Source organism: Aureobasidium pullulans, assembly GCF_000721785.1.
Source record: "Aureobasidium pullulans EXF-150 unplaced genomic scaffold scaffold_14, whole genome shotgun sequence".
NCBI classification, from domain to species: Eukaryota; Fungi; Ascomycota; class Dothideomycetes; order Dothideales; family Saccotheciaceae; genus Aureobasidium; species Aureobasidium pullulans.
Genome location: NW_021941034.1, coordinates 134,668 through 154,674, shown reverse-complemented (window position 1 = coordinate 154,674; position 20,007 = coordinate 134,668). Strand labels below are relative to the sequence as shown.

The following is a 20,007-nucleotide window of genomic DNA, read 5'->3' as shown; positions in this document are numbered from 1 at the left end:
GAAGTCTTCCCAGCTGGGAGTTTAGAGACTGACTATCATTCGTAGAGTTGCAGAAAACCATGACATTCACCCTGTACGCTGAGACATGGCTTTAATTGTGATGTCAAAAACGTGGGCAGGATGGAGTTTGCTACCACAAGACAAGAAGTTCTCTTGACGAAAGCAGAACAACGAAATCGCATCACAGGGGCAATGCCAGGTCAACAACACCGACACGAGATGCTCAGAAGGCTCTCTAAGAAGCCAAGAAGTATTTACCGCACTGGTAATAATCCGAGTCAGCCATCATGCATTGCCTCAACTTGACAACAGAAAACCGACCTTCGCGAACCCGAGACTTCGAAAGATTTGACCCGCGACAACAAGTTCGAACTCGCACCCAAGACACCGGGCTTCCATGGACGACCAAGCAAGCCGAAACATCTCGGCACTCCAAACAAGACATACAAAGCCCATCCAAAACAAAAACAAAGCGAGACGAGACTTCTAGCATCCAGCTTCGCGCCAGTCAGCCACAACTCAGGTCCTCGACCCGCGACATATATCCCCTTGCTCCGTTGATATCAACAAGTAAGCCCTCAACATCACATCCATACAATGATCACCAGAAGCAAAAGCAACAGCTAACCCAGGCGTGTGAACAGAAACCAAGGATGCCTCCATTAACGAGTTGCTACGAGTGCCACATGCGCTGGTACTCCTGCGATAAGGGTACTCCATGTGCCAAATGTGTCAAGCATGGTCGAGTATGCACGTATGAAAAGACCATGGTGGATGGCACGGAAGTAAGTCGTGGAGATGATTGGAGGTGGAAGAGATGTGGTGTGTTGATAAGGAAACAGAAATATCTTACTCCCGCCAATCGCACTAGAAATGGCAAGCTCTTGGTTCCAGATGCGCCTGCTGCGGTGCCTCAGGTAGTGGTGCATCCTGTGGTAGCAACTCGAGCAACAGATCAAGCAGCACCCCCTGCGCCAGCACCTCGAGCAGCAGCCCCTCGATCAATACCACGAGCAAGAGCTTATATGGCAGCAAGCCAAGCAGAAATCGACCCGGGCCTTATAGCGTCTAGCCCGAGCCTGCAGAACCAGGAGCAAAACCAGGAGCAGATCCAGGAGTCGGAACCGAGGGGAAAGAAAAAGCCCATCGTACTCACGGGCTGCAGGGCTTGCCACCTACGCAGTATCAAGTGTAATGGCGACAGACCTTGCCTCCCCTGCTCGCACTCAAACGTGTCCTGTACCTACGACAAGACCATGGTGAACGGCGAACCTGTAAGTTTTGGGCACAGTAAAAGGCGAACAAGCAGTACTGACGGAGTGCAGATGTATCTCAGAGATGATGGCCACACAAGAAACGGTGAGCTCGTCGTCCCGGACTACGACCCGAGCCTGCCCACCGCCACACTGTATTCCTGGCGCTCAGCTTCTGGTGCTCGTGCAGCTGATTTCGATGTGTCGGTTGACCCGTTCCCTGTTGGCGATACCTATCAAGATGAGGAGGAAGAGATTCAGCAGAACGAGTGAGAGGAAGAAGACGAGGAGTGTAACGTCATTTGACGACCACCGGTCAATGGATGCAGACAAATTTGAGGACTGCTGGGACAATAAACAGCAGTGACGACTCCGGAAGTTGACGACGGGCGCAAGTCAATAGCTTTGTTGAAACAGAAGGAAGAAGAGAAAGCACAAAGTTACACTCACGAAATTCGCGGTCGAGAATCATAAGGAAAAATACCAGGAAATGACATTCTCGTATGCATGTATGTGATGATTTCCCCGACTCCAGTAACGCCAGAATGAAAGAAAGGAAGCCAAACGCCAGTGTTCCCATGACTTAGTATGACGGCTCGATGCAAAAGAAAAAAAGGGAAGAAAAAAGAAAAGAGATGCTATCTTAAGAAGTGGTTCATGTGGCCTGGCACACGGTTTCGGCACTTCTCGCAGTCTTCGCGGTATCCCATGGAGAACTTTTTGGATGTATCGGAGTCGCGCGGGGATGTAAAGGCTCCACTACGAGCTCTCTGCTTGCGGACATGTACTTCAGGTGTTTGCGGGGCTGGGCGAGGAGTAGTTTCAGCATCCATATCCATGTCGTTAACAGTCAACAAGGAGAACTGACTTCCAGTAGCCGTAGTAGGGGTATGAGGTTCGTCTTCAGAGATGGGTGATGGGAAGCGTTCTCTTGAGCCAGCCAAACGAGCACGCATAGAAGTTGAAGCGACATAGGTACTGCTGGCAGATGTGTTACCTTGCAGAGGGGTTGGTTTCGGACGAGTTGTAAGCAGTGCAATCGGTGTCGGTACCCGTGAGCCGCGATCATCCAGAGCCATCCTAGGGTTTCGGAGAGGGGTGTTTTCAAGTTTCCAGGAAGCCGGCAGCTCCGGAGATTGGGAGAATGCCATCTCGAAGTCGTCTCTCATGTCCATATCCATATCATCGGATGATTCGGTCTCGAAGGTGGTTTGATCTAACGAGTCGTCCATGGCACCGGGAATTGACTGTGATTCGAAAGAGGTTGCACCAAATGCATTATGCTCGTATCCAGCAGTGTGACGCAGTCTCTTTACAAAGGGATATATGAGCCTGACAAGCTCGTAGAATACATGAAGAATCCATCATACCTTGTCGTGATGCATGGACATAACATCATCGTCATCGTCGTGTCGACGTTTGTGGGACAGTGAAGAAAACATAACGGCGGGTCAGACGAGGCTGAAGAGCAAATGGCGGGTGGGTGCTGGTATGTGATGGATGCAAAGGAGCGACGGAAACATGAGCCAGCATGTGAATGTAGAAGATCAGAGAGCGTGGTGCATGGCCTAGAATCAGGCAGGCACTTGGCGGGTGCAAGTGTGTTTGTCCACAGAAACAAGGACGAGAGGTGGTTCGTGGTGGGGTATCGATTAAGGTGTGGCTTGTGCACTCGATCGACAAAGAAAGAGCGCCACGATTTTGAAATGTGAATTCTTCTGGCCCTTTGACTCACTTGTCCCAACCTCAATAAGATTCCACCACCCACTTCCATATCACGATACAGCAAACATGGCCGGTCCCGACTTTGACGCTCAGCAGCTCCGCGAGTCCCAGAACGACGACACCCGCGTTCTCGGCTACGACCCTCTGATCCCTCCCGTCCTTCTCTCCTCCGAGATCCCCGCTACCGAAGTCGCTCTTGAGGCCGTCAAGAAGGGTCGTCGCGAGGCTCAGGCTATCATTCACCAGCAGGATGACCGTCTTCTTGTCATGTGCGGTCCTTGCTCCCTGCACGACCCCGATGCCGCCATTGAGTACTGTGGCCGTCTGAAGAAGCTCGCCGATGAGCTCCAGGACGACCTCTGCATCATCATGCGCGCCTACCTCGAGAAGCCCCGTACCACTGTTGGCTGGAAGGGTCTGATCAACGACCCTGACCTCGATGAGAGTTACAAGATCAACAAGGGTCTGCGCGTTTCTCGTCAGCTCTTCTGCGACCTGACCAGCCAGGGTATGCCTATTGCCAGCGAAATGCTCGACACCATCTCTCCTCAGTTCCTTGCCGACCTCATCTCGCTCGGTGCCATTGGCGCCCGTACCACTGAGTCTCAGCTCCACAGAGAGCTTGCCTCCGGTCTGTCTTTCCCCATGGGCTTCAAGAACGGCACCGACGGCAGCTTGGGTGTCGCTGTTGATGCTATTGGCTCTGCTGCCGCCAAGCACTACTTCATGGGTGTCACAAAGCAAGGTCTCGCTGCCATCACAAAGACTGCCGGAAACCAGGACTGCTTCGTCATCCTGAGAGGTGGAACCAAGGGCACCAACTACGACGCCGAGAATGTCAAGAAGTGCAGAGAGGCTCTAGGCAAAAAGGGCCAGAAGGAGGTCATGATGATTGACTGCTCGCACGGTAAGTTTGAAGAGGCGCGCTCATCGCAAGCCCAAAGGCTGACAACGACTTCTAGGAAACTCCCTCAAGGACCACCGCAACCAGCCCAAGGTCGCCAAGGTCATCTCAGAACAGCTTCGCGCTGGCGAGGATGGCATCGTTGGTGTCATGATCGAGTCTCACCTCAACGAGGGTGCCCAGAAGGTTCCCGCCGAGGGTCCCTCCGGTCTGAAGAGAGGTGTCAGTATTACCGACGCCTGCATCAGCTGGGAGACAACTGTCGATGTCCTCAAGGATCTCGCCGAGGCCGTCAGAGTGAGAAGAGAGGCCAAGAAGTCGGCCAACAAGGGCCAATAAACGAGCATATGATGGAGTCATTGGTTTTAAAAGCGTATCTTTTGGAGATTTGTACACGGGATGATATCAAGCCTTCTTTCTCAGTCATGACCAAGCACAATGCCCTCAACGGGGCTGTGTTCCGAACTTGCGCTGTTTGCGCCCTGTCGTTCGTCGTGAATCGTTGATTTCGTATGTCTGTTCCGTGGCCTTCTTTCTCCGGTCATGACGGCCCGGTGCTGTCTCTTATGCAGTTCTTGTCTCCCGGGGTATAACAAGCGCAAGAGCATTCTTCTCTTAAACAGGCAGGTCTTTGTTCCTGTTCCCTTCTCCTGCTTTCTCGCCTGCCTTTTGGAGGCCTCTAGCAAGGTATGGTCCTACCACAGGAATGTTGTATGCGAAGCCGGCTATCGTCTTGAAGAATTCGCCGAACAGTATGAAGATGCCGTAAATCTCGACAAGGAAACCGATCAATGGCCAGCGAAGGAGGATGAGGATGATGCCTGCGACGAAGGCTGCTGTGCCCTTGATCTTCTGGCGACGAGCGAAGAAGAGGAAGGTTCGTTGGACTCCGAGGAGTAGCGTGATACCGGCCAGGAAGAGGATCTGCAAGGTCGTTTAGTGCTCAGTCAGGGAGATGTGTCAATGGTCGGAGAGCGTAGCGTACGTTTCCCATAGCCAACCTGTTCTTGAATTAGCTGTCTGCCTAGGATTGAATGAAGCGACCAAACATACATTGAGCGATCAAAGAACATAATAACACCTCCAATCAGGAAGAAGCCTCCTATACTTTACATCAGACCTGCTTATGCCTTGAACGCGACTTTGCGCAAAGCCATACCTACCACCGGAGCAGAAAGCGACCCCAATCTCTATACTACCATCAGCATCGAGTACCACAAGTATATGCACATCGCATGCTTACTCTGCGAGTCGGTAAGCCACATTGTAGGCATCCTGGCGTTTGGTTCGTTGGTAATTTGCGTAGACTTTTATGAAATGGTCAAGAAAAGTAGATGTGGCTTGCAGGAAGGGAAACAAGGAGACGTGCGTGTTGATCGGAAGCTCTCCACGCGGCAGCTGCGTGAGCGACGCGCGCTTGTTGCGACTTCCACAAATTTGCCAGCAAGACCACCTTCCTCTTTTGACTCGACGCATCCAATTCGATACTTCTCGGATGCTCTGAATCTTGCATTTGTCCGTCGCCGGCATGGGTATCCCGCACCTAACACACTCGCTATCACCTTATGGCGATAAAGTGGTACTGCCGCAAAATCCTGCCAACCACGAAAATGCGATCATCGATGGCCCGAGTCTGGCATACCATGTCTTCTATGTGTGTATAGCACGGAGGACTGGTACCCGAAACGCCTTGGAAGCAGCCCCGGCATATCAAGAACTAGGTCAAGCTGCCGTAGACTGGCTCGAACAAATTGAACAATACGGACTGAAGATGTATGTCGCCAACACTGGTCCGTTCAGAGTAAGTGGCTGATTTCTTTCTTTCTGCGCAGCAAAGCTGTGTTTTTCGATGGGTTGTTGCCATTGTCCAAGCAGAACACCAGATTGTCTAGGTTACAAAGCTATGCAAACCAGCTTGTAACTTTCAAAGCCTTGAACAAGGATGACTTGCCTTCTCGCATGGAGAATACATCGGCATCGAAGACCGACGTCTTGAGTGCGGTCATTTCATCCAACCGACTCAAAGCTCTCCCCGCTCCCCCATTTTTGGTTCCTGCTGTCATCGAGATGCTCCTCGAGAGCCGGTACAGTTCTCTCGTTGCAGTGATACCTGGCGAGGCAGATGCATATTGCGCAGAGGCTGCCAGACAACATGGTGGTGTCATTTTCACCAGCGACTCCGACCTTCTGGTGCACGATCTGGGGAAGTCCGGAAAGGTAATACTGTTCCGCGACCTTGACACTATTCACCTTCCAAGCAGAGGCAAATGCCTCAAAACTCAGGAGTACCATCCTGCTGGCATTGCAAAGAGATTTGAGCTTCCGAACTTGGTTAAATTGGCGTTCTTCATGTCCCAAGATCACCACAAAAGTCTCACCGAGAATATCCGACTTGCAGGGAAGGACACCCCGATGTCTGCTGGTTTCGCTGAGTTTGCTGAAGAATATGGCTCTTTGCCGAAGTTGTCTAGATTGGCAATGGTAGAGACTATCGACAAACCCAACGTATCAAAGATACTTGCTCGATTGGATCCCAGGATATCCGAAATCGTCCATCTGGTTCGTGTGAAGGAGAATCAAGAAGCGCCTTCAGATCTCCAAGATTCTGACAATCTCAACATGTATCTCCCGTACCTTATCGACGATCCGACAAGGACATCAGCTTGGCGATCTGGAGTCTCCATCCGTGCTCAAGCATACTCACTATTGCGTCTGCTCAACTCAAGCATCACGCAAGTCACTGAGTTTGAGCGCAAGGGCACACGAGTAGCGGGAACAACTGTAGAACTCGATTCGACATCCAGTGCTGTTGCGATGCTAGAAGACTGCGTCAAGTCTTTGAAGGACGACCTTGGGCAGCATTCGTCGCTGTCCAAAGCAGCGAGATGGCGTGCTGTGGCTACCAGACACGTCTGCCAATCAAACCTTGACAATGAGAAACCTCCTCCACTCAGCAGTGATATCAACAGACTCGTCACAGGCTCGCGAGAAGGGGTGCTATCTTGGTCGTTCATTCATGCAAGCGCCCAGATGCAGGCATCTCTATACTCACTACGAATGCTCTCCCAAATCTCGACCGTTGTACAAAGCTTCCTTGAAGGAGCCGACAACGCGATTCTTACGCCATTGCAGACTCTCGTCAACCTGCTGAATGACTTGCCCAGTCTGCGCGAGCTGCTCGACGAGAAGACATCTAGAGACAACAGCGAAATAGAAGCCGCAAGAGCGGCAGTCTTGAGCACGCTGCAGAGTCTAGGGATAACTCAGGACGCTGAGCCCTTAAGCAAAAAGAAAAAGAAAAGAAAGAAGAAGGGCGAGCACACAGGTGAACGGACACCGCCTGGTGTGGCATGGAGAAACAACAATATGTTCAGCAATCTTTCATAGAAGCACTGATATAATTCATGAGGTCACCCATGCGCTACGATCCAACGGACAAGCGTCTGTGCAAGCTATCACAAGACTCGGATGCAAACGTCTGTTCAGCAACTGCCCACTAACTGCTCAGACCACAGCTCGAAGCACAGCTCAGATGTTGAGGCTCTCGATAGTCCGGACCTTTGGCAACTGTCTTGCAGCAAAGATAAGGCCTAAGCGGTTGATATTCAGGAGCTTTCCTCCTGTACATCAACATCATACCCAACCGTCGACCTCTAGAGCCCCCACATTCTCTATACTAAACGTTTGTCTTATACCCAATCTCGAAATACGATGCATGGAAGGATTTGAATGTACCGGTAGATCGACGCAGACAGCGACTGGGCCTTTTCGAACGATATGGTGAGCTGGCGTGCTGTCATCAGCGATCACCTCGTATCTAGCTGTCAGCCAAAAGCAAGCGGCGTGCGGTCGCGTAAATCATCCCCATGCACCGGGATTGGGGGAATTGACTAGACTCGTGCTATCAAAGGAGCCGTCGAACGATCCTCCGGCTAGTGAGTTTCTTGCGCAACATGTAAATCTCTGAACAGGCCACAGCATGTTATATGAGTTTTTGAGGTCTATCTTGCGTGGGTAATTTTGGGGGAGGCTCGATTGTCTCAGCTATCAACATGAGATGAACGGTGGGAAGTGGGCGGTTTGACGCAGCGGAGATAAAATTTTGAATTTAACGTCCCGCTGTTGATTTGAACCGTTGGAGAACCCTGCACGATGAAGCCATCGCGGTTGTTTTGTATGTTTACTCTTGAATCACGCCAACCCTTGGGCTTCAATCAAGGGTATGGTTGCGTGAATTGAGATGGGAGGTCTCAGGGCATGTTGTAACCGCAGGATGAAGCAACGGCAAGGTGCTACTTGACACATGGTCGACAAGGCTTGTCGGAGCTGTCAGAATACAGGTGAATATGGTTTAGCTAGGCATGCGGCCCGCTAAGGAAGGCTTCCCCTTGCCAAAGTGAATATCTGCTCGAGCCAATCATGTGGCACGACCTGCATATCCCGGGAACGTGGTTCACAGTTTCTACCCCTGAGCCAAGCACGAGTCTGATGAATGTGTGCCATGCGATGACCCGGGATGTGGGAGTGCCTCGTCGTTTGAACTTGTCCCACGACGGCAAAGAGAGATGTGTAGCGTAGACCGATGGTGGTTAGAGATAGATACAAAATGACGAGGTGGAGGAGATGACAACTAGGCGGGTAGTCGAGGATGTGAAGAAAGCTACCTAAGATTGCGTGGTTCTTTCGCACGTCACGGGCAAGCTGAAACACAGCTGGTCGGCTCTCTTGCAGGACAGTGGCAGGCTAATGTGCAAAGGGATTTTGCAAGTAGGAGGGGGCCAGCAAGACTGGGTGTATTAAGGAGTGCCTCTTCTCTTGCCCAACGACGGTTGAAAGACGTTTTCGAATTCCCAAATACACAATTCCGATCATCAATCGTTTGCCCGCAGCGGTCGAGGAAACGAACGAGAGCAATCTGCGCTTCTGCTGTGAAACGCCGCTCACTATTCGATTCTCCCGACTTGACTCGACGCACATTTTCTAGAAAGCCTTCGTTCACTTCGTCGCCGCCCGACAGCCACTCATTTTTCTCTCCCTCGACCACTCGACACTTTGACAGCTCGCCCGCCAGCAATTTCCAGACGCATTCCTTGAGCCGCCTGTCCACCACACGTCCCCACCACCACACGACACACGCACTCTGCACTCTGCCCCTCGACGGCCACCTGCATTGCAATCATTGCGCAATCTGCGCGTTTGGATCTGCAGCTCCGTCTGCATTCGGAAGCCCTTGGTCTATACTTTCAATCGCCCTCCGTTTGTCTTTGTATGCGCCGCACCACTCCCGCGCCTAGCTCCTGGTCCGGCTGCCTCATGGTGTGAGAGTAACATTTGATTCATTCGAAGAGCCAATCCCTGCCTTTTTTGCCAGTCGTCCTCACGTCGTCACCTTGACTGGAAACGCCCACGATGAACCGATTCCTCACCAAAAAGAAGAACGTAGACGCGGCTTCGAGCCCGCTGTCACCGCCAACAAGTAGCAGTAAGATATGGAAGAAGAACAAGAAAGAGGTCGTAGAGGAGAAGCCTCAACTCGACCTGGGAAGTGCTCTGCCGTCAATTGACGACTTCCGCACCAGTCTCATCATGCCGAACCTCTCGACCAGATTCAGCATGCTCAGAGAGCAAGACGACCCGCACTCGTTGCTCGGAAAGGCTTCGGATGATAGTGTTCTCCAGCCTCAACGCAACTCTCGCCTGCTCGACTTCGGCTTCTCAAACAACAACAACCTCAATGATATTGCCGAGGTTGCCTCGATCAACAGCTCTATCCGTCCACCATTTGCTCTGGACCGAACTGGCTCTTTTGCGTCCGAGGAGGGGTACGGCACCGATAACAACTCCAATCCAGATGGCGGTGTCATGAGCCGTGCCCGACCAGGAGAAGGAAACGTGCTGTTTGGAGGTCGACAGAAGGTTTACAAGATTGCCACAGGCTCCGCAAAGAGCATAGGAGGCCAAAGCGAGCGTGGCATGGGAGGAAAGATGGTTTACGACGATGATCTGAACATGTCAGCTTTCCAGAAATACAGACAGCAAGAAAGAGAGAGGCTGCTTGCCATGGGTGCCGATTGGGACAGCGACAGTGCTCTGATGTCCCCTGACACTGAACCTGAACATCGTGGCTCAGAAGATCTCCCAAAGGGTCTTGGTCTGTCCGGAACCGAAACTGGCTTCTCCTTTCTTAAGCGCAACAGCGATTCAACGACGAACTCGATTCCTTCTCAGGATCCTTCCTCGTCCACTGCAACCTCGGTCGCCTCGCAATCCATCGGAACTGCCATCTCCACTCCGGCAACCCTTCCAAAGACATCACCAAACCCTACAGGTCCTGGACTGGAGCGCTCTATGACCAAACGTCGTTTATACGAGCAAGGCCTTAACCAACACATTCAAGACCAACAGGCCTCGACCATGTCACGTCTTAATTCTATCAACCAGCGACAACGTGCTCCGACGCTACCATCTGCTCTCAACCACTCCAGAAGTATTGGAAACCTACAGGATCGTCGTGCATACAAGCCATATGCCCTGCATAACACTACGAGCCCGCCACTCAGAAATGGTGTGCCTCCCCTCAACACACTGGTGAGCAGAGTGGCCTCCAGCACATCCAGTCCGACTGTTTCTAGTTACCCGCAATCTCCTATCAGTCCTGTCATTCCCGAGACGGAGGAGTACCAAGTCTTACACTCGGCCCTCGAGCAAGCCGATCACGGAAAGGCAACTGCCTTGGGCATGTTCAACAAGCCAGCGCAGAAGTTTGATGAACATCAGTATCTCAAGCGACAGATGCAGATGGGTCAGCCCAAAGATGAGTCTCCCAAAGATACGCCCGTCAAACTGTCACCCGTCAGCCAGAACGAGACGCCTAGACAAGTCTCACCGGAACAGCCTCCTGTCAGCAAGTTCATGTCGAGGGAGGGTGCTACCTCGAGACAAGCATCTACGGAGCACACTCCTCAAAACGCAAGGTTGGCTCGCTTTGACTCCGCCAGACAGGAGAGTGCGTCGCGTGCGTCTCAGAGATCGCGCTCTCGCTCTGTGTCTCGAGCACAGCCTGCTGTTGAGCAACCGCCAATTAATCCTGCACTCGCGGTTTTCCAGAGAGCTGCTATGCAAAACCGTGTGGCCCATGGAGACTCACCAGAGCAGGCTGCAGTTGCCACATTCGACAACAGTAACCGAACCTTCTTCGGTGATAGCGACGATGAGGACGAGCTCGAGGAACCGACCAGTCCCCCAGCCTCGGCTCCGTTCGCTGGTCGCTTTGGATCTAACAACCAACCGCCCGCTTCTCAACATCCAGCTCTGCGTGACGATTATATCCCTGAAGTAGACGAGGAGGAAGAGGAAGAGGAAGAGCGTACTGGCTTCCCATTCCCCGAGCCATCTATTCACATCGCACATACCGAGGCTGGTGCCGAAGAGCGCGCAGAGATTGATTCACCAACTATTGGTCCTATACATGAAGGCATTGGCGGAATGATCAGCCAGCATTTACGAAACACGAGTGATGTTTCTTCCATTTACCCACCTAATCCATCTTACGCCGATGGTGCATCAACGATCAGTCGAAACACGTATCTCTCAGATCGTCGCCTCTCAGGCAATTCTAGCGCCTGGAATCTTGACGAGCTCGACAATTACTATGGAGATATCCCTTCCCGAATCTCGACAAACTCAGCAAGCGCTGCTCCTCAAGGACTCACACCTCTTCCTCTGAAGACCAACGGCACATCATCGCGACCTTCGACTTCGGATGAGAATGTTGACAATGCTCCATGGCAGAACGATTACAAGCCTCAGCATACCCGTGACGCTAGTACTGCTACTCAAGCAGAGCGGGAGGCTTTTGCTAATGAGCTTGCGGCCCGTCAAAAGGCCATTCAGGAAAAGATGAGGAGTATTGTTGAGAGCGACAGCCGTGGACCTAGCCCAGGCCCCAGCGCAAGTGGTGCACTCAAGGCATTCGGTATGCTCAAGGCTAGACCCAGTCAGGAGACTATGAACCTCAAGCAAGGTAACGGCTCAACAAGAATGCTCGGTCTTGGTCTTTCAGGCGCTCATCCCATTGAACGTAACCCAAGCTACGAAGACAAGTTGCCCCAGCCTCCAAACGTCGGTGCGCAATGGCCTCTCGGTCCTGGGCCTGTCGTTCCCAGCCCCAGACCTCAGGCAGACAGCGAAATCGGCCGCACACCTCCACAGCAGGCTAGGGAGAGGTCGCGCAACCGATCAGGCTCAGATGCTTCCCGTGCACGATCACGCAGTCGCGGTCGTGGTGAGATTGGCATGGCAGTCAGCGCTGCTAGCGACACGCCTCCTGCAATGCCTGTGCAGAGACCTTCTCCTGAAATCAACCAATATCGGTCAACGTCAACTGAAGGTAGGGGCCGCTTGAGAAGCAACAGCAGAGCCGCGGGGTTGCACCCTAGCGCACGACCACCTATGGGTCCATCGCCATCTCAGTCACCAGCAAGTTTCAACTCGGTCATGTCTCCACCTCTAGGCACAGCCTCAACAGCATCAAGGACACCGTTCCAAAAGTCAAGTCCTGCACCGATGCCGTCTGTACCACTCGGCAAACCTAGAGGAGAAATGCTACGCAAGAAGACCATCAACAAGTTTGACATTTCTGAGCCAACGCTTGTGTCATCGACATCCAATATCGATACTGTCGACTTGCCTGCCGGGGCATCTCTCAAGAATGGCATGGATGAAATCTACGCGATCGAGCAAGCAGCAGTGGTTTCACGCCGACGCAAGCTGTTTGGCTTCGGTAGAGATGGATCATCCGAGACCTTGAGAGAGAAGGCCAACGATGGTGTCACATCGCCACCATTGAACGGTTTCACTTCACCACCCATGCGCTCCATTGTGCCATCATTTGGGTCGCAGGAGCACATGGGTTCGCGCAAGCCTTCTGCCGAGGCTGCTAGCACTCACCACCAACCACTTCGCACAAAGCAAAGCTTCGAAACTAGCCACACAACTCATACTACACAAACAGCGGCAGGTAGCGCTCGCTTTGACGCTGTTGGCTCACCAGTCCTCAACGAGGCAGGCATGTTCTAAGCTCACACCACTCGACACTTCCAGGAGTGATTCCAACCCCGTCCACTCATTCTCGCAATTTCTCATTAATCTTTGTTTTCCGAGAAAGGAGGTTCAATTCTGTTCATAAGTTAGGGTTCAAAAAACAAAGATACCATTTTCCGGGAGTTTCGGGCGCAAAAGAGAAGGGCAAAATTGGTGGAGCAAGACATGTTTCCATGTCGATTTCAGTTTTCTTTTGTTGTTTTCACTCATGCACGATACCTTTTTACGCAGTTACAAGTAGTTCTCAACCCACCGTTCTTCAAATTCATGTTCGTGTTTCAGATGTGGTGAGTGTTTCGGTTTAGGTAGCTTTGACGTTTGTGTGAAATTGTCATCCTGTCACGATGTCCATAGGTAACATATGGAATCGTAAAGAAGAGCGATTCGAGTTGCAGAAACGTGGAGAGTGTCATGGTTTCAGGAGTTGGAGCAGGGTGACAGCGAATTGTAGAGGAGATCGGACCCTTTCGGAATTAAGCTTTACCTGCTCTCTTGCATCTGCCCGTCAATGTCAACAACGAGACTTTGTTTACTGACAACAAGTTTGCAGTCTCTTTTTCCAACATGGACAGACAAGGCTTCTCGAATATGGACTTCGAGTACACGAACGGTGTAGGGCCAGTAGATGAACGGTCACCGTTTGCGCAGATTGGCAGAAACTCGCAGCGCAATAACAGCAACAACAACGACAAGAAGCGTACGTCCCCATGAGTCGCGTGTGGTTCAGTCCAAGGATCGCCCTTCACAAGATAACTAATGGTATTAACAGGTAGCTTTGCAGTATTCGGATCGCCAAACAAGACGACGTTTCCCAGCCTTCGCGAACCCGCTTCTCAGCCACACTTTTTCTCGTCGCCCAAACCACTGCCTGCACTGCCGCCGAATAGGTGGAGCAACAACCCCTTGTTCAACACCCCGAGAAAGCTGGACGTTGACGACTTTGCTTCTTCTGGCGGCGAGACTCCAAAATCACCCGAGCGCAACGACGTCGACAGTGACGCTACGCCAGACATGAGCCTCCGCTCAAAGTTCTCGAATCTGGATACTATGACCAAGCCATCACTGGTATCTACAAAGTCCGCCCCTGTATTTACTGCTGGAGGGAAGAAAGAGAAGGATAGAGAGTCACCCTCACGCCGTCAGAGTTGGTGGAAGTCAACAAAGGAGCTCATGGGTGCATCACCACGCTCAAAAGACGACTATGCCCACGGTGCCGAACGCAAGATCATGAAGCGAAGGAGCAAGGAACAGAAGGCTTTGATACCCAGAAGAGACAGTGTCTCAGACTCTGAACCAGAGCAAAAGCCTCGTCAGGTATCAAGGTCACGCAAGGTGAGCGGAAATCAGGATAAGAGCCTGGCTCAACCCGCAGAACCGCTGCAAGTACCACCACCACCACCACCACCCATGTCGCAGGACACGAACAAGAAACACTGGACCTTGACCTTCTTCGAGTTCATCACCGCACACCCTACATTACCTCACGTCCTCTCCTTCTACGCCCAATTATTCCTCAACCTCTTCCTCATCGGCAGCATCATGTATATCTTGTACAGTTTTTGGGCCACCATCCGTGGCGACGTGGACAAAAAGACCAGCATCGCCGTGGCAGAGGTGCTTTCCCAAATGGCTGCCTGCGCGAGAGATTACAATGCAAACCGCTGCGATCCTGCTACCCGCGCACCTGTCCTCGAGAACGCTTGCAACAATTGGGAGTTGTGCATGAACCAGAACCCCCACGCTATCGGCCGTGCCAGAATCAGCGCTCACGCATTTGCCGAGATCTTCAACAGCTTCATCGAGCCCATTTCGTACAAAGCTATGGTAAGTCTTGTCCTCCTTTCTCCATATTGTCTAAATACTGACTTGTCATAGCTGTTCACCGTCTTGTTGATCTTCGGCACCATCGCCTTTTCCAACCTGGCCTTCAGCATCTTCCGCGACAAGGCTGCCGAGCGTGCCAGTGCCCAGCATCATCACTATTACGCTGGTGTACCTCCTACTCCTCAACCTCAACACTCGTATAACGCTGCGTTGGATTGGGGTAACAACAACAACAACCCTTACCAGCAAGGTCAACAGTTGGGGCTGGAGCCGGCACCCAGCCAGTATGCTGGTGGAGACAGAGAGACTTCTCCGGTCAGGAGATTACAGTTCCGTTGAAGCTTGTTGATTGAAAGACACACGCACGGGGTTTGCATTTAACGGAGTTTCATGATTTGAAATTTTCTTTTGTCACTTCTTCTTGACTTTCCTTGTTTACGAAAAATTGATGGAGGCGATGATGGCAGTACAGCACAGGCGCTTCTTCAGGTAGCGAAGGTCATCGGGGCATTTGCTTTTGAGAAGGACGGTTTCGGGAAATAGGGTTCATAATGGCATTACTGCAAACTTCTCTCGAGTACTTTCTTGACACTAGTAATTCTCATTTTGCAATCAATTTGACTCATCAGCGAAAGACCTCTGGTCCTTCCCACCCATTGCTTCATCTACAAGACCAGTTTCTGAACCACCGCAAACCCCATCCTAAGTATCCCCAATACAATCAAAGCTTCTACACATCCCTTAACCGCCAACCCTGCAAACTCCCAGAATCCCAGTGGTCGCATGGCTCCCCCCAGCAGCGACGTCTGCTCATATATTAAGCAAATGAAGCATATGAGCAGTAACAAAATACCAGCAAGTATTTTACCCAAGTGTTGAATATGCTCCTGTAGTGGTTGTGTGTTGTAGATTTTGAGAAACTTGGTTGAGAGGAGCAAACCGAATGGGAGGGCGATTTTGATGCCGATCAGGTAGACGGAAGATAGGAAGGCTGTTATGGCTATGATGGAAGTGGCGATCAGGATGCTGGTCTGGAGGGTTGAGGTAAGGATGTTGTTCATCTTTGTGTAATTGTGGTGAGTTGGAAGTGTTGAGGCGTTGTTGTTGGGTTTGAAGGGAGGTGTGGGACGTCCGATGGAACAGAATATATCTAGTTCCAGAGGGTTTGGTTACTGGATTCTAGAAGTGATTGATTAGTCGATTGATTGATGAGAGTTTTTGAGGTGTTGTGGTTATTGACGTTGTTGAACCTCCGCGGACGATCGTGGTACGGCCGTGAATCCTTCGCGTATAGCGGCATCTCTGATGTTGGTATCAAAGGTGAGGTTATGTACGGTGTTGTCCTACAAAATACTAGCATGTGCATACCGCTGATCCTCTTAAGTTCACAAGAGAAGGCATTAAGGTGTAGTGCATCTAAAAACAGTCCCATTTTCAGTGCACTGAAGGCTGACACATCATACTTGTCTGTCTCGACGTGATTCTTCGATAGGCCATTAACATCATTCTCATCACTCCAAGCATGAGTAATCCTCCCATACATCTCTTCCCTACCACCCAATAACCCTTCACATCTTCCAATTCACTTTCCTCTCCCTATCTAGCTACCCCTCTTTCATACTTGACACCATCCACCATCAACCCCACTGCCACCAGCCCTCCAATCAATTTCGGCAATCTGTGTTCTATATCAATATACCACTGTGGTGGGTGCTTCCTAATTGAAAGGAGAGGTGCGACGATATCGCCGTAGAGGAGAATCCCAAATGGTGCGCCGAGATACATGCCTGTCATCCAGCAGGCCCAGAAGGAGACCACAGCGTAGACGGATAGACTGGTGAGGACAGCTTGTAAGATTCCCAAGGTCGTGGACCACGTTTCGAGACGTTTGGTAGTTTGGTGATGGACGAGCGTGAGATTTGCCTATGGTGCAGGGATCTTGGTGGGAATGTTTTTGTGTTGATGATAAAGCTTGAATTTGGTTACGTGGCAAAGGGAAGTCCGATAGTCTTGTGATCACTGTTCATGTACGAGTAGTGGTGGCTCGCGGGCTGTCTGCATCGCTCTTGTTGGTTGGTCAGTGGATGATCCTTTCAAGCCCCAGAAGAATCTAGTCTTGGTATACATACCCATCCTTGGCCTTGTCATCTCGATATCGCTTTTCTATACACCACCATCACAAACCTCAACATCCCCAGCACAATCAAGCCCTCTATACACTCCTTCACAACAAACTCACAAAACCCGCTAAACCCCTCCCTTATCCCTGCAACTGCATGTTCGTAAAACATAATACGTATGATCATCAAGACCACTCCAACCAACCCAGAGATGATCTTCTCTACATTCCGTGTCATCTGGAGATATCGTGGTGTAGGGTTGGTGACAGGTTTCTCGAGAGGTTGGATGCATTATTGCATAACCCAGACGCCAAAAGGATCGCCTATCTTGACGCTAAGAAACCAGATGATGTTCATGAAGGCTAGAGTTGCTAGAATCGAGATGGCGACAACTGTGCTGGTCTGAAGCGCTGACAGGAGGGGCTGCAGAAGATCTGAACTCGAATGGACAGGCTGTGCTGGTTGTAGCATGCTTGCTTCTTGATCTTGGGACGGCCGAGTTGTTGATGTTCTGTTGTGATGGGGATGGAGATGGAGATAGAAAAAGAGAAGCTGCGTACAGACCTACCGTCAAGAATATGTAGAGCTTAGAGGATTGGTGTGATGATCCTCTGTTCGGGTGATGTCTACTCCACGGCTTTCTGTTGATTAAACAAGGCCGTGAATCCTTCACCTGGTCATCAAAACTTCACTTTGATAGTACGAGTGATTTTAATCGTCGAGAGAATGAGTAAATAATGTTTTCTTACTTAGGACATATGACTAGCGGAAGAGGGTGAGGGCACGGGGACATCCGTGTCGATGTTGTTTGCGCAGGTCTTACTTTTTCGCAAAAGACTTCTTCACCCGCCGTCGTGCTCCTCAACTTTCCGTCTCATTTACTCAGCACCGTGCGACTGTTTCAGATGCACAGATGTACAAGTACTTTGCTGTCGTGTTGGTCACATCAATAAATCTGACAACTCCGATTCGCGGGCAACGAAAATGTTGCGACGAGGGTGGCGCACTGACATCGAGCAACATATTCGCAGAAATTTAAAATCGAGCATAATTGCCCGTTTGGCCAAGTAAGTTTCACTGTACCGAAAGCTGTTCAGAACAGTCCACTAACCCCAATCCAGGTGGTACGGCGTGTCACTCGTAAGCCTTCTAAAGGTGATATGACAAGATCCATGGTTCGATTCCGTGAATGGGCATATCTTTTTGGCCTTTCGCCTTCACTTTACACGTGAAAGGCTTAAAACATCTTTGCTTCAGCTTCACTATGACGGTGATTTTTAGTTTTGTAATCAATCTTCACATGCAACTTAATTCTGAGCTTTTCATTGTGAGCTCGCTGAAGTGAAGCCTGCGCGAGCTTGGAGCACACGGGCACGAGCTTCCTAACCATTACATCATGCCCATGCAGGTGGTTGGTGCAACGACAAGTGACGAGTCTCGTGTTCCTAAGCTTCCAAGGAGTAGACATCACCTTCTGAATCTAGCCCTCACTTCTTTATTACCAATAATTCCGAATCAAAACACTACAACATGGCCGAAGCAGCAGGCGTCTTGTATGCGGCCGAGCATCTGGTCGAAGGTGGCATAGCGCTAGCAAAAGGCATCTACGACCCTACGCTACCTCTCAAAGCAACAATCACACCAATCACCGATATAAATTTGCCACGAGTACATCATAGCGTCTCCGAGGTCAAAGGCAGAGCATATGTGTTCGGTGGCAAGACCGATGGTGATGAAGTGAGTGCCTTTATCGAGTAGTGGAGGATGAGCAACTGATGACCCAATAGTTGGCTGATAATGCCATGCACATCATCATTCTTCCATCTTCTGGTATTGAAAGCACAGATTACCGACGTTTGGAACCGACTGCTTCTTCACCACCGGCAAGATACGGTCACTGCTCTGCAATCATCGATGACCAGATTTACGTCTTCGGCGGTTCTGATGTGAATGGACCTCTAGAGGAGAAAGGCAGAGTTTGGGTCTTCGATACGGACACCAATTCATGGTCGAGTATTGATGCTGCTGTTGGAGACGTGCCAAAGGCTAGGGTGTGGGCAGCTGCTACTGCAAGTGCACAGCCACAACCTGAGCATCGCAGAACAGACGAGAATGTGGCACCTCAACTACCTCCAGACCCAGCGAAGATGGTTCCGGAGCCTTTGAAGCCGAGCACTTATGGTACCTTCGTCGTATATGGAGGGGTCACTGAGAAAGGCCAAAGGTATGTTTTCAGCTGCTTATCCGCTTTCGCTTCTCTCGAAGCATGAAAGGTCTCGATATTTCTCGACTAACAAATCAGCAGTCCAAACTCGGAACTCTGGACTTTTGATGTCACTTCAAGGACCTGGTCTCAGCTGCCTTCGCCTCCAGCACCTAGCGACTCAACCTCCATGCCCTCCATAACCTTTCACTCTAACCGTCTTTACGCCGTCTCAGGAAGCGAGACTCACTACCTCGATCTGTCCTTCGATAGCACAACTTACACGGACAAACCAACCCAAGGTCCCACAACATTGAGCCCCTGGTCCTCCCTCCATCCCACCACCACCTCGAAAACAGCAAAATACCCAGCTTCATCCTCTTCATCCACAGCTCTCATTCCCATAACCACAGGCCAAGGGCGCAACTACCTACTCCATCTAACCTCCTCAACCCTCAGCACCCTCCAACTCACCTCTTCGAAAACCACAGCAGCGAGCCTCAAAGACCGCGCCAGAAAAGCGATTTCGAAAAAGACGGCAGAGGGTGAGTGGGCAGAGGTGCGATACTTCAATGCCGAAAACGTCATGATTCAAGAAGGTCAAGCGGGCAGAGGAGTAGGTGATAGAAAAGGATTTGCAACGACAAAGGTCAAAGAGATTGACGGGGGTATGGTGTTAGTGTGGGGAGGTGTGGATGGAAGGGGAAGAGTCAGGAGTGATGGATTGATGATCGAGGTGGAAAAGTAAAGGCAGTACTGTATCAACAATTTTGCGGTTCATGAATGGAAGAGTGGTTGAACCAGAAATATATTCGCTGCTGGAGATGGAAGCTTCATCATTCAATGATCACAGTCGCAGTGGTTTAGTGGTAAAAT

At 50.9% G+C, this 20,007-nt stretch overlaps 9 protein-coding genes across 9 annotated transcripts; 6 read left to right on the top strand and 3 right to left on the bottom strand.

The window, feature by feature from the left end:
- Window positions 1-767: 767 nt before the first annotated feature.
- Window positions 768-1,526, top strand: M438DRAFT_336955 (uncharacterized protein; the record flags this gene model as incomplete). The annotated part of the gene is made up of 3 exons (XM_029903940.1): window positions 768-785; window positions 843-1,274; window positions 1,326-1,526. 3 exons carry the CDS (start codon window positions 768-770, stop codon window positions 1,524-1,526), a joined length of 651 nt encoding a protein of 216 aa, XP_029758616.1.
- A 365-nt stretch (window positions 1,527-1,891) lies between these two features.
- Window positions 1,892-2,695, bottom strand: M438DRAFT_375993 (uncharacterized protein; the record flags this gene model as incomplete). The annotated part of the gene is made up of 2 exons (XM_029908628.1): window positions 1,892-2,563; window positions 2,624-2,695. 2 exons carry the CDS (start codon window positions 2,693-2,695, stop codon window positions 1,892-1,894), a joined length of 744 nt encoding a protein of 247 aa, XP_029758615.1.
- A 311-nt stretch (window positions 2,696-3,006) lies between these two features.
- On the top strand, window positions 3,007-4,221 carry M438DRAFT_322407 (3-deoxy-7-phosphoheptulonate synthase; the record flags this gene model as incomplete). Its single annotated transcript, XM_029902960.1, has 2 exons — window positions 3,007-3,885; window positions 3,941-4,221. The coding sequence occupies exons 1-2, from the start codon at window positions 3,045-3,047 to the stop codon at window positions 4,219-4,221; spliced, it is 1,122 nt and encodes a 373-aa protein (XP_029758614.1). The 5' UTR covers window positions 3,007-3,044.
- A 276-nt stretch (window positions 4,222-4,497) lies between these two features.
- M438DRAFT_375991 (Got1-domain-containing protein) lies at window positions 4,498-5,156 on the bottom strand (the record flags this gene model as incomplete). The annotated part of the gene is made up of 5 exons (XM_029908627.1): window positions 4,498-4,806; window positions 4,868-4,883; window positions 4,936-4,984; window positions 5,046-5,072; window positions 5,126-5,156. 5 exons carry the CDS (start codon window positions 5,154-5,156, stop codon window positions 4,498-4,500), a joined length of 432 nt encoding a protein of 143 aa, XP_029758613.1.
- A 254-nt stretch (window positions 5,157-5,410) lies between these two features.
- Window positions 5,411-7,269, top strand: M438DRAFT_336951 (uncharacterized protein; the record flags this gene model as incomplete). Its single annotated transcript, XM_029903939.1, has 2 exons — window positions 5,411-5,655; window positions 5,715-7,269. The coding sequence occupies 2 exons, from the start codon at window positions 5,411-5,413 to the stop codon at window positions 7,267-7,269; spliced, it is 1,800 nt and encodes a 599-aa protein (XP_029758612.1).
- A 1,806-nt stretch (window positions 7,270-9,075) lies between these two features.
- On the top strand, window positions 9,076-13,088 carry M438DRAFT_51957 (uncharacterized protein). Its single transcript, XM_029910151.1, has one exon. It carries the CDS (start codon window positions 9,292-9,294, stop codon window positions 12,958-12,960), a length of 3,669 nt encoding a protein of 1,222 aa, XP_029758611.1. The 5' UTR covers window positions 9,076-9,291; the 3' UTR covers window positions 12,961-13,088.
- Window positions 13,089-13,572: 484 nt separating this feature from the next.
- M438DRAFT_375988 (uncharacterized protein) lies at window positions 13,573-15,147 on the top strand (the record flags this gene model as incomplete). The annotated part of the gene is made up of 3 exons (XM_029908626.1): window positions 13,573-13,681; window positions 13,754-14,808; window positions 14,860-15,147. 3 exons carry the CDS (start codon window positions 13,573-13,575, stop codon window positions 15,145-15,147), a joined length of 1,452 nt encoding a protein of 483 aa, XP_029758610.1.
- Window positions 15,148-15,310: 163 nt separating this feature from the next.
- On the bottom strand, window positions 15,311-16,000 carry M438DRAFT_51873 (uncharacterized protein). Its single transcript, XM_029910150.1, has one exon. It carries the CDS (start codon window positions 15,867-15,869, stop codon window positions 15,474-15,476), a length of 396 nt encoding a protein of 131 aa, XP_029758609.1. The 5' UTR covers window positions 15,870-16,000; the 3' UTR covers window positions 15,311-15,473.
- A 2,425-nt stretch (window positions 16,001-18,425) lies between these two features.
- Window positions 18,426-19,956, top strand: M438DRAFT_398478 (galactose oxidase). Its single transcript, XM_029909365.1, has 3 exons — window positions 18,426-18,665; window positions 18,716-19,152; window positions 19,234-19,956. The coding sequence occupies exons 1-3, from the start codon at window positions 18,459-18,461 to the stop codon at window positions 19,877-19,879; spliced, it is 1,290 nt and encodes a 429-aa protein (XP_029758608.1). The 5' UTR covers window positions 18,426-18,458; the 3' UTR covers window positions 19,880-19,956.
- The last annotated feature ends 51 nt before the right edge of the window (window positions 19,957-20,007 follow it).